The 17291-nt window shown below is 54.2% G+C and overlaps 1 protein-coding gene and 1 non-coding gene across 4 annotated transcripts in view; one reads left to right on the top strand and one right to left on the bottom strand.

The window, feature by feature from the left end:
• The window catches only part of ACOT11 (acyl-CoA thioesterase 11), a 52673-nt gene that overhangs the window by 23287 nt on the left and 12095 nt on the right, over positions 1 to 17291 (top strand). For all 3 annotated transcript variants that reach the window (XM_032302553.1, XM_032302552.1, XM_032302554.1), the window contains exons 2-9: positions 3778 to 3985; positions 4823 to 4892; positions 9660 to 9720; positions 10822 to 10920; positions 11380 to 11515; positions 13418 to 13574; positions 14915 to 15034; positions 16978 to 17122. In XM_032302553.1, the coding sequence (XP_032158444.1) occupies positions 3847 to 3985; positions 4823 to 4892; positions 9660 to 9720; positions 10822 to 10920; positions 11380 to 11515; positions 13418 to 13574; positions 14915 to 15034; positions 16978 to 17122 (927 nt within the window). In that variant the 5' untranslated portion in view covers positions 3778 to 3846. The remainder of the gene's footprint in view (positions 1 to 3777; positions 3986 to 4822; positions 4893 to 9659; positions 9721 to 10821; positions 10921 to 11379; positions 11516 to 13417; positions 13575 to 14914; positions 15035 to 16977; positions 17123 to 17291) is intronic.
• Positions 10507 to 10579, bottom strand: TRNAK-CUU. The gene has a single exon. It is a non-coding gene; the product is annotated as a tRNA-Lys (tRNA).

Here is a 17291-nt window from a genome sequence, read left to right as displayed (position 1 = left end):
GTGGGAGCTTGAAGTGGGTAGAGGAAGGACTCACCTAACACATAGGGCAGATAAAGGGATCCTAGGCAGAAGCAGCACCCCCATGGTGGGGGGATGGAGCTGGGTGAGAATGGTGCTCTGAGGACGGGTGTGCGGCCTGGAGCTTATGAGAGCAGCTGCAGGAGCCACAGAGTGGGGCCTCGATTCTGAGTAGTAGGGAGCCATTGAGGAGTCTTGAGCAGGGGAGGTATCTGGTCAGGCTTGCTCTTCAGAAAGGCCTGTACCGTCCTAAGGGACAGAATGAAGTCCCACAGTGGAGGGAGTTACAAAGACTGGGCCTAGTGTCCCTGCAAGGCAGGGTACGGAAAGTTACGGTGGTTGTTTTGGTGGATTTGCTGTTGGGAAAGGTGTGCGTGGTGCTGGAAGCTAGAAGAAGGTGGAGAGCACGGAGGCCTGTGGACAGGAACAGTCTAGTGAGCTAGCTGTGCCTAGTGGGGGCCCGAGTTGTCACGGTAAAGGGGGCGCCTGAGAGTTTAGGGGGGTGGGTCCCTGGGACTTGGGACTTGGAAGAGAGAGGAAGTCAAGGTTAAGTCTGTTGGTGTGGGGTTGCTGTAACAGGAGGGCTCATCCTGGTTCCCTGGTGTGACTCAGGGCCAGCCTCTCTCTCTGTGTGCGTCAGTCTCCTTAGCTCTGAGGGGACTGGGTGAAAATGGCCCCTCCTGACCTGGCCCAGCAGGTCTGTGACATGGCTGTGGCCCAGGAAGAAGGACACAGAGCCCATGGTGTAGCCAGTCTGGGATGACCAAATCTGGCGAGGTCTGCTGTGGTCTGGGGCCAGTGTAGGCACATCTGCCATCCGAGAGGGCACGTCTCTGACCCCCAGATGCCCTTCCCACCTTCACAGCGGGCTCTGCCCTCCCTGTCAGCTGTCTTGGCTCAGTCAGGCCCTGACTCCATCTGGGGCCTTTGCTCTCCCCGTGACTGGCCCTGGGAGGGGTGGCCTGGCTCTGGGGCCCCATTGGCCGAACCTTGTCTGGGCTGCACACGCCCCTGCCTCCCAGCTGGCTGCCTGCCCACCTTGGGGTAGGAGGCGGGCCAGCCTGGCCTGCCATGACGTGGGCAAGACTGCCTTGAGCCAAGGAAGGAGTTGGAGTCTGAGAGGCCATGCCTGGGGGCAGTGGCGCTGCTCTGTCCCTTCACTCATGCTCCAGCCCCGGGGCTCTGTGCCCTTCTCCTGGAGGAGAGCAGGGGATGGCCACCATGGGTCTTGTCCCTCAGTTTGCCTAAGAGCTCAGCCCTGCTCCGAGGAGCACGAAGTAGCCTGTCTGACAGAGTGACGGGACCTCCCAGCTTTCTCAACAGAAATGTCAGCTGGGCCTGCGAGAGCCCTGCACGGGTAGAGTCCAATCCTGGAAACAAGACTGGGGCTGCCTTAGGAATTGGCAGTCTTCCTCTGCCCCTGCCTGCCCAGTGAGTGACTGATGAAGCTCAGGAGGGGCGGGGACGTGCTCAGAATCACCAAGCACTGGAGGGCCAGGGCTAGGATTTGAACTCAAGTCTGTCTCTGCTCGTCCCTCCACAAACCTTTGATGAGGTCCTACCGTGTGCCAGGCCCTTCTGAGCATGAGCAGTAGAGTAGGGACTTTTCAGAGGGAACAGACCAGTTTATCTTTGTTCTCTCAATGTTTGGTCCAGGGCACAGGGGAAGTGCTCGGTGAATGAATGAATGAACAAATAAGGCAAAGATTCTGCCTCCTCCGGGCCTGTAGAATCTAATTGAGGGGAGTGACTCCTTTTCATGGAACAGGAAATAGGAAGCTGGTGGTGGGAGTGGAGACCGACCGGGTGAGAAGCAGAGAGAGGACTGGAACTCAGGTGTCCCACTTGCTGGTCTACTGCTGTTTCCATCCTCAATTTCCACATCTGTAAAATGGGGTCAATAGTTCTCATGCTCTGCCTTCCTTGTGAGGACCTGATGAGGTGGTAATGCAAATCGATTTGTGAAGCAGGGACATTGTGTGTCGGGCTTCCTGTGTGCATGCCTGGAACTGCCCAGAAATCCCACCTGGTCTGCTCCCTTTCTTCTGACCACCTACCCTTTACATCTTGCATCCCCCATTTCCCTAGCATGCTCTGTGGCTTCTTTCTGGAAAGTTCTGCCTAGAACCTCTGGTCATGGGACGGGTTTGGGGAGAGTACAGGGGACTGGAGTCTGCCTGCCTCCTCCCTCTGCCATCTCCCACACCCAGAAAGGCAACCGCGCAGCCGCATCTATGCAGGCCTGCAGTGCACAACAGGCCGGAAGTGCCTTGGCAGTGGTTACCATGGTGATGGGTCCTGCTGCTTGGCCACCATAGTGGCCTGCCAGATGCCGGCAGGAGCCCGCAATCCTGGCAGCCTGGCACCCTGCAGGCCTCTTCCCAGGCTGAGCGATCCTGGGGCTGCCCTCACTCTCTTCTTGACATGGAGCATGGTACCTCAAACCTGGGGGCTCTCTGGAATGCGCTGCCTCTCCAGGGACCCAGAAGCTGTTCTAGGTCAGAAAGGCCTGGTTCGAATCCCAGTTCTATTGCTTGGGGGGTCCACAACCTTGAATGAATTACCTTGGTGTGTTTTGAATTTATTGAATTGGCTGTGGGAGCCTCGTGGGGGAAATTATCCAAGGAGGACAGACCCCAGCACAGAGAGCTGTCCTTGCCCCTCTCTGGGGCTGTGGCAGGGTCAGTGTTGGGGCGTGGCACTGGGCCTTCTCAGCCCCAGGAGCAGCCAGTGCAGTGTGGTGGTAGGACCTCAGGCTCTGTGGCCAGACCTTGGGTCACAGCTGTGCTCCCCGCTTCCTGGAGCCCTACCTGCAGACTGAGGGTAGCAATGAACCCACCTCAGGGGTTTGTCGTGTGGCTTCAGTGGAATTTGTACATGCCAAGTGCTTAGCGGAGTATTTGATGCCTAGTAAATGTGATAGAAATGTTCGCTGCTACTGTTACCCCGGCCACAAGAGCTGGGACTTGGGTCATTTCTCTCACACAGGCAGGGGTGCTCAGCTCTCACTCACAGCCTGTTAGGGAGAATAGGCCAGAGAGCTAGGAGGCCCCCTTCCTCATCCCAGCCCATCCAAGGCACCGCCCTGTACACCCCATCCTTTCTGCCTGGGGACAGGCAAGCCAGGCCCTGGGTAGAAACTCCACCTCCAATTCATGAGTCTGAGGCCTTCCTCTGTGGCTCCTCCAGCTGGCAGCTGCGGCAGCCTTGGCCTGGATCGGACAGCTGGTCGGTGGTGGCCTGGAGCCCTCCCGGTCAGGAAAGCCAAGTGCTAGGGACAGACGAACACCCAGCGAAGGTGCCGCCTCTGAGGTCATCTGGAGAACAAGGGAGCCCGAGGAAGGGCGCGCTGGGGGAGATGTAGGAGCTGCTTCTGGGAACACTTTATTGGGAACAGAGGCCTCCCTGCGTGGAGAGGGGGGACCTTTCAAGAATGAAGATCAGTCTGAGGAAGAACTTTAGCCAACTGGCCCTCCAGCAGAAGGGAGGACTGAACTTCCCTCCTCCTCCCTCAGGTTCAGCCAGGGTCCTGCTAACACGGAGTTGGTGGCCAGAGGGAAACTGGGCAGAAATGGCATCCAGTGAGCGCCCTGGGCTCTGAGAGCCTAGGCTGGAGTGGGGTGGCCACTGCTGGAGTTGGGGGCTGGTGGGAAGTGGCCCCTGGGGTGTCTCTGCTCCTCCTGTGGCACTCAGGTCTTGGGACGGTGGGCCTGGGAGAGCCTGCAGCAAGCTGACCTTTCTGTCCCCACTGTTTCCCAGGGCATCGCCTCTGTATTCTCGAACCGCACATCCCGGAAGTCCTCCTCTCGCGCGGAGACCGCCGGGGCCATGGGGGACGGCGGGGGGTACAGGAACCCCACGGAGGTGCAGATGAGCCAGCTGGTGTTGCCTTGCCACACCAACCAGCGTGGCGAGCTGAGTGTCGGGCAGCTGCTCAAATGGATCGACACCACCGCCTGCCTGTCCGGTGAGGCTCTGCCAGGCACAGGTGTCCTCCCGCGGGCAGCCCCGCCACCTGGACGAGAGGCCCCCATGATCAGAGATGGTCACCGTCCCCTCTGAGCACCGCCTTCGTTCCTCATCCTGCTCTTTGCTCATGCTGTTCCACCTGTCTGCAATGCCCCTTCCCAGTTCTCAATGCTCAGCCCGGGCCCACCCACTCCCCACAATGTGCGCGCAGCTCTGAGGGCTGGCCTGCACCCTTGGGTCTCTGCTCCAACAGAGGGCCACCTCCAGTGGGGCTGCTTCAGACTGGCCTGAGGGTGCCATGAGCTCCCTGCCCTGTAGCACGGCTTGATGGGGGCTGGGCAAGGCAGAGTTGGGCCCTGACCCCGCCCTGGGGGCAGGGGAGGGATTCTGGGGGGACTAACGTGGCCACGAGCATAGTCCCGAGGGTGAGAATGACTCAGGCAAGGAAACGCTGCTGATGTCCACGGCAGAGGCGTGGCTCCTGGGAGAGCTGGGAAGTAGAATAGCCCAGGCTGATGACTCAGTCATTGAATAGCTGCTCACTGGGGGTCTCCTGTGGGCCATCTGCGGGTCAGGCACCATTCCCGGACCGGGGCCCAGTAGTGAACGAGAGGGACAGACCTCCTGGGGCCCTCAAGTTTCAGTCTCACAGCAGGGAGAGATGCCAGACAGATGATCAACAAACAGGGTTGGGGGTAGTGAGTGAGGAGGAGAAAGTAGAGGAAGGTAGGGGTGTGGACCAGGAGGCACAGCCTCAGCTCGGGCCACCTGACATTTGCTCAGAGGCCTGGTGACATGGGGACACTGCTAATGTATGGTTTTCTTCCGATGCCAGCCGAGAGGCACGCTGGCTGCCCGTGCGTCACAGCTTCCATGGACGATATCTATTTTGAGCACACCATTAGGTAAGTGGCCCCACCTGCTTCTTGGTCCCCTTGGTCTGCCCACCATGAAGCTAGGATCCCTCCCCCATCTCCCCACCTGGTTGGCCTGTGAGCTGCCTGGAACCCTGGAACCCAACTCGACTGACCAAGGGTCTCTGCAGAGCAGGTACAGACCTGTCTGCGGGGGCTCTGGGAGACCCATGGACTGGAGCTGGCCTGCTGCTGGGTTCCATGGGGTGGATTCCCGCAGCCAGGTTTGCAGTTGGATGTTGCTGAGGCAGCATTGTGGGGTGCTGTGTGACTCTGGGAAAGTCAGTCTCTTTCTCTGGGCCTCAGTTTTCTTATCTGCCAAATGGAAGGGATTAGACTTAATTGGTGCATATCCTTTGGAACTTGGACTTTGTCTGTGGGCCATTGGTCACTGGATTGTAGAAAGGTTTCTAGGCAAGGTCCCCCGGCAAAGCCTGAGTCAGAAACTTGGACCATTCAGCCTCTGCTCACATACCCCCAGGAACAAGGAGTTTATTACCAAACAGTTTTTTGTTTTGTGGTTGCTTTCTAAAATGTCTGTACTAGTTTCAAAACTCTTCATCATCCTGTGCTGAGCTTTGCCTCCATTTAGCTTTGCTGGGACTCATGGAGCATTCCAAGCCCTTGGCCCAGGACAGGTCACAGGGGGCTGCACACAGTGTTCTAGCCTTCAGGCCTGCTCCTAAACTCACTGTCAGAGCCTAGGACAGCAGATGCCAAGGGCTGATTCAGAGCTTTCTGGGTACCCAGCGTGTTGTGGTTAAGGAGGAAATTTGGTCATTCCCTGTCTTTATTTATTTGGTCCTTTGTCACCACTTGCACCTGTTCCGGACCAAGGCCCATGCTGGGTTTGGGGTATGCAAACTCAACTAGAGCATAGGCCCTGTGCCCCAGGAGGTCCTGTTTGTCGGGAGGCAGATGTAGAAACATAATTTCAATTCAAAGGGGTACATGCCTTGCTAATAATGATCTCTCACATATGGGAGCTTTGTAACACTTTTATTTTGATTTTTGATTTGCAAAGAAGTTGTATCTCAGAAGATCATATGGAGAGTTCCTACATATCTCACTCCCAGTTCCGCTGTTACTAGCATTTTAATTAGTACAGCACCTTTGTCACTGTGAATGAACTAATATTGAGGCATTATTTGTAATACCTTTTTTTAAAAAAATATTTTATTTATTTATTTAATAGACAGAGATCACAAGTAGGCAGAGAAGCAGGCAGAGAGAGGAGGAAACAGGCTCCCTGCTGAGCAGAGAGCTGATGCGTGGCTCCATCCCAGGACCTGGGATCATGACCTGAGCTGAAGGCAGAGGCTTTAACCCACTGAGCTACTCAGGTGCCCCCCCCATTTTTTTTTAAAGATTTTATTTATTTATTTGACAGACAGAGATCACAAGTAAGCAGAGAGGCACGCAGAAAGAAACGGAAAAGCAGGCTCCCTGCTGAGCAGAGAGCCTCATGTGGGACTTGATCCCAGGACCCTGGGATCATGACCTGAGCTGAAGGCAGAGGCTTTAATCCACTGAGCCACCCAGGCACCCCTGTAATACCTTTTTAATATATTATTCATTTAATCCACGGAACAATGCTACAAGGTTCTGGCTATTAGTATCCTCATTTTACAGATGAAGAAACTGAGGTACAGAGAGGTGAAATAACTTGCTGAAGGTCATACAGATAGCAGAGGACCCCGGAGCCCCAGAGCTCTTGTCCTTAACGAAGAGGTCACATTTCCTATATGTCTGGGGGTGAGTGTGATGGCATAAAAGGTAGTCAAAGGGGCCTTCCTGGAAGAGATGTTCGAGCTGGCTTCAATACCATCAACACCATATGTAGTGCCCCTCTAAAAGCCAGGGGAGCGGTGTCTGGGCCAGTTCTAAGTCTCTGCTGTCAACACAGTTTTTGTCACCCTGAGGAGCTAGGGAGGAGAGGACTGGGGGTAGGGAGTGGGCATGTGTGATGGATGGACCTGCTGCAGGACTCAGAGACTCAAGGTGAGTCTGGGCCAAGGAGGGTGTGGGTGGAAGGGGAAGCCAGAAAAGATCCTGGGAAGGAGGGCCAGCTAGGGATGGGTCTGGAGCAAGGCTGGTGACCAGGAAAGGCCTAGCTGCCCCTGAGGAAACCTGCAGAAGGTTTTTTTGGTTTCTTTTTGTTTTTGCCCTTTAAAGATATTTCAAAATGTATCTCTCAGTGATAAGAACTCCTTTTAAACATAACCTCAACATCATTGCTACACCTAAACAAAACTAGCAGTAATGTCTCACGAACGTCAAATATCCGGTCAGTATGCAGGAGTCCACACTGTCTCCTGATTTTGTTTTTATTTTTCTTTATAGTGATTTTTGTTGTTCAAGTCAAGATTCAGATAAGGTTGCAGTTGGTTGCTGTGTTCTCTTAAGTCTTTTTTATCTATAGGGGCTTCCCCTCCCCCAGCATCCTGCCCCCTCACCATCTCTCTCCTTTTTCCCTCAGAATTTATTTGTAGAGGAGACCTGGTTCTTTGCCCTCTCAAGTTCTCCACCATCTGGGTTCTGCTGTTAGCATCACTGCGGTGTCATTTAATATGTTCTTCTGTCCCCCGTCAGTAAATTGGTCCTGGGGAAGGGCTTGCACAGGGCTCAGACTGTGGGAGTTGCCTCTGTGGGATGTGAAGTACACCCAGAGGCAGGGTTGGGGAGCTAGAGGCTAGAGGGGCCCCTCAGGAGGCTGGGCAGTGACCCCGGGGAAGGAGCCAGTTTTGGCTTGAGCTGTGGGATGGAAGAGTGTGTCAGGAGGGATGAGAAACTCGGGAGTTCAAAGGGGTGTCTGCCTGGCTTTGGGGAAAGCTAGTGAGAAGGAGGGTAGTGGGAGGAGTGGCATGGGAGGGAGAGGAGGAGGGGGAAGAAGAGGAAGAGGGGGAAGAGGAGGAGGAGGAAGAGGGAGAAGAGGAAGAGAAGGAGGGGGAGGAAGAGAAGAGACACAAATATCTCTTCAGCACCACAGAAAGTAGACTGTTATTTTATTTTAAGGATCATGGAAGTTTTTTCTTAATTTCTTATCATGAAAACTTCCAAGACTCTAGAAAACTTGAATAGTGCAATGATCACCACCAGTGAGATTCAAGAATTAACTTTTTTTTTCTCAATATGCTTTATCTATATATGGAAAATAGATACACATATTTCTCTCTCTCTTTTCTCAAGTATTTGAAACTAAGTTACAGACATCATGACACCTCTTCCCTCCATGTGTCAGCACGTATCTCCTAGAAATGACAGTCCTTCCATGCCTATTAGGACTGAGGGCAAAATAAACAGAAATGGACAAGTCCTTGGCAAACGTGAGCTGCTTTTATTTATGGAGCTCGTACTGTGGGGCTAGGCTTGGCACTGGCTCTGTCACATCCCCTCTCACTTGACCCTCAGTAGTCGTGCATCTTGGTACTTGACAGACAAGGAGCTAGGCTCAGAGACACAAAGCAACTCATCCAAGGTCACACAGCTCCGTAGTGTGACAGTCATGCCAGGGCTGGACTGGAACCCAGGCACCTGTGACTCTTCTCACTGTGACCACTGCCGCCCCTTGAAAGGCAGGCCTGTTGGAAGGTACCCTGCCTAGCTTTTGGGAGGAGGCTGTGCATTCGATGAAGAAATTCGCACAGTCCTCTCTAGGTTTGTGAGCCAAGGCACAGAGAGATGAAAGGACTTGCTCAAGGATGAAAGGACTTCCTCCTCCTCATCCCAGTCCCTGTCTGGCTCCTCCTCCTTGTCTTTCAGAGGGGCACCCTCAGCTGCCTCCAGTTAGACACAGAGTGGGTAAGGGGGCTCCTGTAGGGATTCTGACTGTTTATCTGGACATGGGAATTATTCCAGAGGGACAGGCTGCAGCTGGAAAGAGTGGGGCCCCTGTAGTCCACAGAACCCTGGCCCTGTAGCCCACAAAACCCTGCAGCTGGAAAGAGTGGGGCCCCGGTAGTCCACAGAACCCTGGCCCTGTAGCCCACAAAATCCTGCAGCTGGAAAGAGTGGGGCCCCGGTAGTCCACAGAACCCTGGCTCTGCTACATTTTAGCTGGGTGATCTTGGGCAGATAGCTTGCCCTCTCTGATGTTCAGTGTCCCTAAACCTACCTGTCAAGTTTATTTGGAGGCTCTAATGAGGCAATGCACGGTGCTGGGCACAGAGTAGGCATCTTTTAAACGTTCCCATTTTCCTTTTCACCCTCTTGTTTATAGTCCCTTGGACTTAGTAGGCATTCAATAGATGTGGAATGCATTAATTCAGTAGGCCACTATTTTTGGAGGACCGACCCTGTGCCGTGTGCTAGGCTTCAAATGGTCAAGGGGGAGCAAGACAGATGTGATCCTGGCCCCGGTGGAACTTAAGGATTGTGGGGGAGACAGAGGCCCATCTGTTAGAAAGAGTGTCGGAGAGTGAAACTTCTTGAGTGACAGAGGGGTGGGGCAGGGGCCCCCAAGGAGGGGACTGTTGAGCCACAAGCCAAGAGAAGCTCTAGCATTCACGGGATAAGGGGAGATGAATGAAGTCATGCCACTTCTTTCAGCCTCCACCTTCCCACCTGTATAGTGAGATGCTGACACTATCTTGCCAGCTTGCTTTGAGGACTCGGTGATATTGCTGATGTGACCATGGTCTGTAAGCCATGACATTGCCTTGCTGGGTCCCCTCAGCAGAGGCCCTGCAAGTATCCAGGAGTCCTCTTCCTTTCCTCTCTCCCCTCTGGAAGGCCCACCTCCTGCTTTTCTCTCCCCAGTGTCGGACAAGTGGTGAATATCAAGGCCAAGGTGAACCGGGCCTTCAACTCCAGCATGGAGGTGTGTGGGGTGGTTGCTGCCTGGCGGTGGGTAGGTGGGTGGCTGGGGTTTCTACCTCCTCTCCCTTCTCAGCCCCCTGGGCACACTCACACTCATGGGGCCCTGGTGGAGGCAGTGGGTTTCTGAAACAGCTGGCAGGGTTGGGAGGATCCTAAGGCTCTTCCTGTCTGATACCTAATAACACAGAAGGGAAATCTGAGGCCCACGGAGGGGAAGAGACTTGCCTCAGGTCACCAGGTCACATAAATTCCAACCTGAGACTTGACTTTCAGCCTCCTAAGTCTTTATAACTCCCCTCTGACCCTGTTCAGCAGCCAGGTAGTCATGGGAAAGTGGGGAAGACAGCCACCAGGCCTGACCCTGGAGGCAGCAGGGCTGCAGCAGGGGAAGCCCTGGACTTCATTGCATTAGCTTACCTCTTGCAGCCTCTGTCTTCCCATCTGTGAAATGGGAGCATGATTCCTATGCTGTGGGGTTCTTAAGTGAGCTCTGTGAGCTCTGGGGGAGAGACTGTCTTTCCCACCTGTGGACAGCAGGTCTGGGCAGCTTCCCTTAGCCAGGCCACTGGTTACTGAGGGGTCACTGAGGACAGAGTCCTGACTGCCTCTGGGTACCCCCGGACACCCCCCAGATGCCTGTCTTTTCACTGTAGCTAAGATTTTACCACTTTAAGTGCTTTCCTAGATACAGTCTCATTTTCATTCTCTCCTAGGTATGCTCATTCCCATTTCTGTCATTCATTCATTCATTCATTCACTCATTCATTCATATTTTAAGTAGGCTCCATGCCCAACGTGGGGCTTGAACTCACAACCCTGAGATTAAGAGTCTCACGCTCTACCAACTGAGCCAGCCACGTACCTTGTCCTCACTCCCATTTTATAGATGAGGAAACCAAGGACCAGAGGACAGAAATGACTTGCCCAAAGCTTTCCAGGGATCCAGGAGTAGAATCAGAACCTATCTCAGGTTTCTGGCTTCCAAGACTCAGTAGGTGATACAGAAATACAAGGCCAGGCCTGGGCCATCGAGTTGTGGAGCCTCAGGGTGGGAGCTCCATTTCCCCCCTCCTCACTCCTCCCGCCTTTTCTTCCCTTCCAGGTGGGCATCCAGGTGGCCTCTGAGGACCTGTGTTCTGAGAAGCAATGGACCGTGTGCAAGGCCTTGGCCACCTTTGTGGCCCACCGGGAGCTCTCCAAGGTAGGGCGCTACACCTGGGTGCTTGTCGTGGCAGGCCGGGACTGGGGCTGTGAGGCTGGGGGTTGGCAGAGGCATGGAGGAGGGGGCACTTCAGGGAATTCACAGAGGAAGCTCCCCGCAGCTGTGGCCAGACCCCAGGCATCTTCCCTTGCTCCTCTTTCCCACCTCTTCCTGTGCGTCTCATGTGGGATCTCACCAGATCTCACCATTCCCTTACGTGTGCTATAGGACCTCCCACCCACTGCATCCTCTGTGCCTTTGCCCAAGAAAGGAGACTGGGGACATTTGCAGGATGAAAGTGACAGATCAGCCAACGTGAAGACAGGAGGACAGGGACAAAGAGGGGACAATGACTTGTAACAATCTAGCAGCAGCCCCAGGTGTGCGATGGGGCACAGCCCTTCCTGCTGCTTCAGGAGACCTGTCCTGAGCATCGCCCCTGCTGTCCCCCGCCCACAGGTGAAGCTGAAGCAGACTACGCCACGCACAGAGGAGGAGAAAACAGAGCACAGTGTGGCTGCCGAGCGCCGGCGCATGCGGCTGCTGTACGCGGACACCATGAAGGACCTTCTGGCCAACTGCGTCATTCAGGACGGTGAGCAGCTGGGGGGGCGGAGTGCAGCTGGCATCTGCACGTCCTCCTCTGTCTTCAGCCCCCACTGGGCAAAGGGAGGAAGAGAGGCTCCTTGGGATGTCTACTCACTGGCCTGATGGCCCTTTTGTCTCAAGGTCTCCTTCAGGGAAGGGCGTGTTTGGGCATCTTGTTCAGTTCCCAGGAGCCATGAGGATGGAATTAGGATGTGAGGAACCCTTTGTTATCCACGGACTATATTTGGATCTTTAGGTTTAGGGGTGTTTGGGAAGGTACTACTGAGCGTGGCTGAAGACTATAGGATTTTTTAAAAAGCATATCTGTCTATCTATCCATCCATCTATCTGTCTATATGCTTTATATATATATAAATATATGCACACACATATATATACACATATAGATATATATACACACACATACATAAATAATATAAATGTAGATATACATATAGAATAAAAAGCGAGACTCTCTCTTACCCAGAACCTGGGTCCCCTCCAGTTACTCATTTTGGGGCACCTTTCCAGAAGATTCCCTGCATACTTAAGCATACCATGTATTATTTAGCTCTCTCTTTTTACCCAAAAGGGAACAGACAGTACATACGGTTCAGTGTCTTACTTCTTTCCCCTTAAGGGTACATCTTGGAAATTGTTCTATACTATCACACAAAGATCTCCTGTGGAGTGGTAGGATTTTGACAGATGGAGAGACGAGGAAAGGTTTTCCTGATGGAGAGCACAGGCTGGGCAAAGGCCCAGAGGGTTAACCTTGGATTCACTCACTGATCTCCAGAGCAATAGGATGTGGAGTCTTCCTTGCACCCTAGACAAGGCAACTGTAGGACAATTCAAGTGTAGTTCAGCAGCCCAGAGTGGGAGAGAGCAGGTGCGAGCAGTTGGCCCCATAAAGCAGCGAGAGGGGCTCCCAGTTCCATGTGTCTATGTATGTGGGGTCTGGGGGCTGTGGCTGGGGAGGCCTGGCTCTTCCTACTGTCTTTGAGACCCCCCTAGAGCCATCCATCCACTGCAGCCCTCCCAAACCCCTCTTGTCCTGACAGCCCCTCTACCCCAGGGTTAGTCCAGATGCCTTAGTGCGACATCCAGGCCCTGGGCTGGCCATTCAGCTTGACCTGGTGCTGACCTATTATTTGCCCTCGGCTCCATCTAAGCCGAGGCTTCATTGCTTCCTAGGACTGTCCGACCTGTCCTATCTCCAGATCTCAGCTCAGGCCCCCTTCCACCTCCCCTTGTGCCTGTCTGTGGCATCTCAGAGCAGCCTGCCAGTGAATGGCCACCTCTTTGATGGGCTGCCCCTGATGAGGTCTCTCTTCTTGATTGATGGGAGATGCATGGCTCCCCCTTGGGTTGGAGGGGGGATGTCATATCAGCATCTGCTCCTCTGACCCCCAAGGCCCTGCCCGCCCTTGGGCCTCTCCTACTGAGGATCTCCCGATGCCATTGCCCCTGACGGACAGGGCCTGTCAGGGCAAAGGGAGGGAAGAACTATCCTTCTGAAAGTCTGTCTCCTGAGTTTGGTGCCAAGCTCTCTGGAATCACGATCTCCCTTCATCTTCACAAACCTCGTGGGTTGGGTCTGACATACCCCTTCACCAATGAGGAAACTGAGGGTCAGAGAGGTTCCCTGACTTGTCCGAGTTGTGTCCAGGTGTGCCTTCTCTACAGGGGGCAGTGTCCTGCCCCCTGCCCCAGGATGACCTCACCTCCCTCATCCTGAGCCCTCCTGTTCCTCAGCTGAGGCTGGCACTCTTGGTGCTTAGTGGATACAAGACTCTGGGTGACTGGGAGTGCTGGTGGCAGGGGTCCCTGGGTTTGCCCTGTGGGAGGGTCTGCCCTTGAGAACCTTTCCCCTTCCCACTCCCTCCCTCTGCCCTTCCCCGGTCAGATCTGGAGAGCAGAGACTGCAGCTGCATGGTACCGGCCGAGAAAACCCGTGTGGAAAGCGTGGAGCTGGTCCTGCCCCCCCATGCCAATCACCAAGGCAATACCTTTGGGGGCCAGATCATGGCCTGGATGGAGAACGTGGCCACCATCGCAGCCAGGTGAGGAGAGAGTGCGCTGCCTCTGCCTCCCCTCCTTTCTCTCCCTCCTTCCCTTGGCTGGCTCCCTCTGGGGGGAGAAACCCCAGCTTGGAGTTGGCATTCAAGGCTTCGGGAGCTTGGCTGTTCTGTTAGGGGAAACCTAGGGCTTTGAGAGCCAGAGAGGAGTGATTTTTCTGTGAACTGGCCGCCCCCTCCTCCACACAGTACTCATCACCTGCGTGGGAAATGCCACGCCCCTGGCCCAGCGCTAGGGCCTCCTCTTGGCTGGGTCCTGCCTGCTTTCTTCCAGTATCTTATGCTCGCTGCACCTGAAGCCATCTGCCCTTCCCTGTTCCCATTCTCTGCCTTTGCTCCTGGCCACTTCCTCTCCTTTTGATCTGCTAAAATTCAGGAAGCCTCTTTAACTGTTCCCTTCTCCCTAGAGGTGAGAACAATTCCTTTCTTCTTCTAGAATCTCTGCACTTGTCCGGGGTTTGTTCTCTAAATATGGGGGTATTTTTTTATAGCTATGATAACTGACACTCACTGCCTGACCCTCCTGCCTCTAGGGCTTTGTGTTTCTGTTCCCTCTGCGAGGAGTGCGCTCTACCCCAGATGTTAGTCCAGATGTTAGTTAGGTTAGTTAGGTTAGTCTGGATGCCTTAGTGTAGCATCCGGGCCCTGGGCTGGCCATTCAGCTTGACCTGGTGCTGATCTTTTACTTGCCCTCGGCTCCACTTAAGCCAAGACCTCATTGCTTCCTGTGATTGTCCTACCAGTCCTGTCTCATCCTACCTATCTTCTGTCAGGAGTGCCCTCCTCAACCCACACCTTCCTGAGCCAGAGGAATTATTCCTCACCTCTAAAGAGCCTGGCCCACGTGGCCCCTCCCCTGTGTTGACCCCCTGGGACCCAGTGCATGTGCGAGAAGATCTCAGAGGAGGGTCACAGCCCAGATAGTCAGGGAACCCTTCCTGGAGAAAGCTCTTCAGCTATGCCTTGAATGACAAGTAGCTTTGGGTAAGGGGAGGGCTTCTAGATAGTAGAAGCAGCTGGTGCTGGGGTGTAAAGGTTGGGGAACAATGGGGAAGGAATTAGTCCCAAGCCCTGTCCTTTCGTCTTTCACCTCAAGCTCAGCTGCTTGCTAGTGGTGCATAGACCTGAGTGTTCTAAGCTGTGAAATAGGACTTCAGTTCTATTCCCCTGGGCAGAAGCATCCCAGGTTGGGTGGGAGTGGGTGGACCAGAGGGCAGTGCATGTGGGCTGTGTCTGTGGCTGGCGGCAGGGGGAAAGGCTGGCCCAGGCCTGTGGCTGAAGCACTGGGGCATTTGTCCTGTCTCCCCAACCCCTGCCTCCTCCAGCCGGCTGTGCCGTGCCCACCCTACGTTGAAGGCCATTGAGATGTTCCACTTCCGGGGCCCCTCCCAGGTTGGGGACCGCCTGGTGCTCAAGGCCATCGTGAACAACGCCTTCAAGCATAGGTAAGGAGTGGAACCAGGGCCCCCTGGGATTGAGGGCTCTTTTGGACCTAGTCGCAAAGCTGCCAGTGCCACAGATAAAAGGCCCATGAAGTCTAAAGCCTGCCCAGCAGCAGGGCACCCTCACCATGACCGAGATGCAGCTCTGCTATTCCCTGCTCTGGGCTCTCCAGCCCTGTGGCTCCTGGGGTCTCCAATCATACCCTATGCCCCGTGTGTCTCTGTCTCTCTTCCTGGCTCCTGCCTCTGGGCTGTGCTCACATCATAGGGTCCTCTCTTGCCAGTGTTCTGCCATTTATCAAGTCTTTCCTTACCTTTCTCCTAAAACAACAATTCCTTCCCAGAGTCCTTAATTTGGAATGAATCAGATACTTTTGAGAAAGCTTACTTTAAATATGTATCTTTGATGATTTCAAAGATCATAATGGAGTTGTTAAAAGTGAGGGAACAATGGAACACCTGGGTGGCTCAGTCCACTAAGCATCTGTCTTCAGCTCAGGTCATGATCCAGGGTCCTGGGATGGAGCCCCACATCAGGCTTCCTGCTCAGGGGGGAGTCTGCTTCTCCCTTTCCCTCTGCCCTTCCGCATTCATGCTCTCTGTCCCTCAAATAAATAAATAAAGTCTTAAAAAAAAAAAAAAAAAGTGAGGGAGCCAGGCTCCCTGGGTTTAAGTTTGGCTTACCTTTTATTGGCTGTGTGGCTTTAGGCAAGTTATTCAACATCCCTGAGTTTCAGGGTTTTTTTTTCTTTTTAACAATTGTGCTGTTTGTTTGTTTGTTTATTCATTTATTTCAGGGAGAGAGAGAGCCTGCAGAACAGGGTTGGAGGGGGTGGGTTGGGGGTGGGGTCTGGGGAGGACCAGAGGCAGACGGAGAAAGAATCACAAGCAGGCTCTGTGCTCAGTGTTCAGTCCCACACGGGAAACCACCCCACGATCCTGAGATCATAACCTGAGCCGAAATCAAGAGTCAGACGCTCACCCATCTGAGCCACCCAGGCGCCCCACTTCAGCTTCAGTTCTTTGGCCTGTGAAATGGGGCTCAGCACGACGACATCACAGTTGTGAGTGTTCAGTACTTACTGAGTTCAGTCTTACTGGCACATTGACAGAGGAACCGTGCTGGGCAGCATTATTATTACTGTTCTGGCCATTGCTCACGGTCTGACCCACACAGCTGTGGCGGGGGAGGGGTGGTGGAGGGATCAGGGGGTTGGGGGTGGGGAGGTGGGGTGGTGAGCCCTGAACTAGCAACTGCAAGTCCAGCTCAGCTTCCCTTCCTGGCTGCTGTGGGACCTTGGCCCAGTGACTGTCCTGTCCTAGGTGCTGGTTCACCCTCTGCATAACATCCACATGCTAGGATCATCAAGCTTCCTGAGAGTGGGGCGCAGGGGTGGCTGCTTTTCATAATCCACAAAACAGCCGTGAGTGAGCTGTCAGGAGCATGGCTGTTAGGGCCCTCGTGAAGGTGTGTGTAGGGGACATTATTTCCAAGTAGGAAAAAGTACTCACGTCCTTCCAGAATCCTTTGCAGTTTACATGGCATGTTTTATATACATGATATGTATGTATCTATGTATATGTGTGTATGTGTTATATACATTTATTCCATTACATAGTATATATACATAGACATGTACATACATGTATGTATATACTTGCTCAGTGCCCTGTTCCCCAGCTGTTAGCACATGAGTACATGGACCAAACCAGTGTATTCCTTTCTGGGGCCCCAGTGACTAGCCTAGGGCCAGGCCTATAGTAGGTGCTCTGTAAACAGGATGGAAGGGAACAGTTCTGGGTTTCCTACCAGAGGGATTCTGATCTGGGCTGCTGGGAGAGCCACAGGAGTGTGTGTGTGCACACGTGCACGTGTGTGTGTTGGGGAGGGGGCATGGGCTCAGAAAGGTGGGTCCAGCATGGAAGCAGCCATCCTTCCCCTTCAGCATGGAGGTGGGCGTGTGCGTGGAGGCTTACCGCCAGGAGGCTGAGAGCCATCGGCGGCACATCAACAGTGCCTTCATGACCTTCGTGGTCCTGGACGCGGATGACCAGCCTCGGACACTGCCCTGGATTCGGCCCCAGCCGGGGGTGAGTGCCACCCTCCCCACCACCAGTTCCCTTCCCCTCCCTCTCTGGCCAGGGGTGGTGGGGCCTGCTAGCCCCTGATGCAGCGGGGGAGTGATGGGCTCAGCCCTGCCCCTCTGTGGGGGCACAGCCAGCTGCGTTGCCCCGTGACCCGCAGAGACGCTCCTTGTGC

This window comes from Mustela erminea, chromosome 10, assembly GCF_009829155.1.
Source record: "Mustela erminea isolate mMusErm1 chromosome 10, mMusErm1.Pri, whole genome shotgun sequence".
Classification (NCBI taxonomy): Eukaryota; Metazoa; Chordata; class Mammalia; order Carnivora; family Mustelidae; genus Mustela; species Mustela erminea.
The sequence above is the reverse complement of the archived record's forward strand: the minus strand, read 5'-3'. Positions and strand labels throughout refer to the sequence as shown.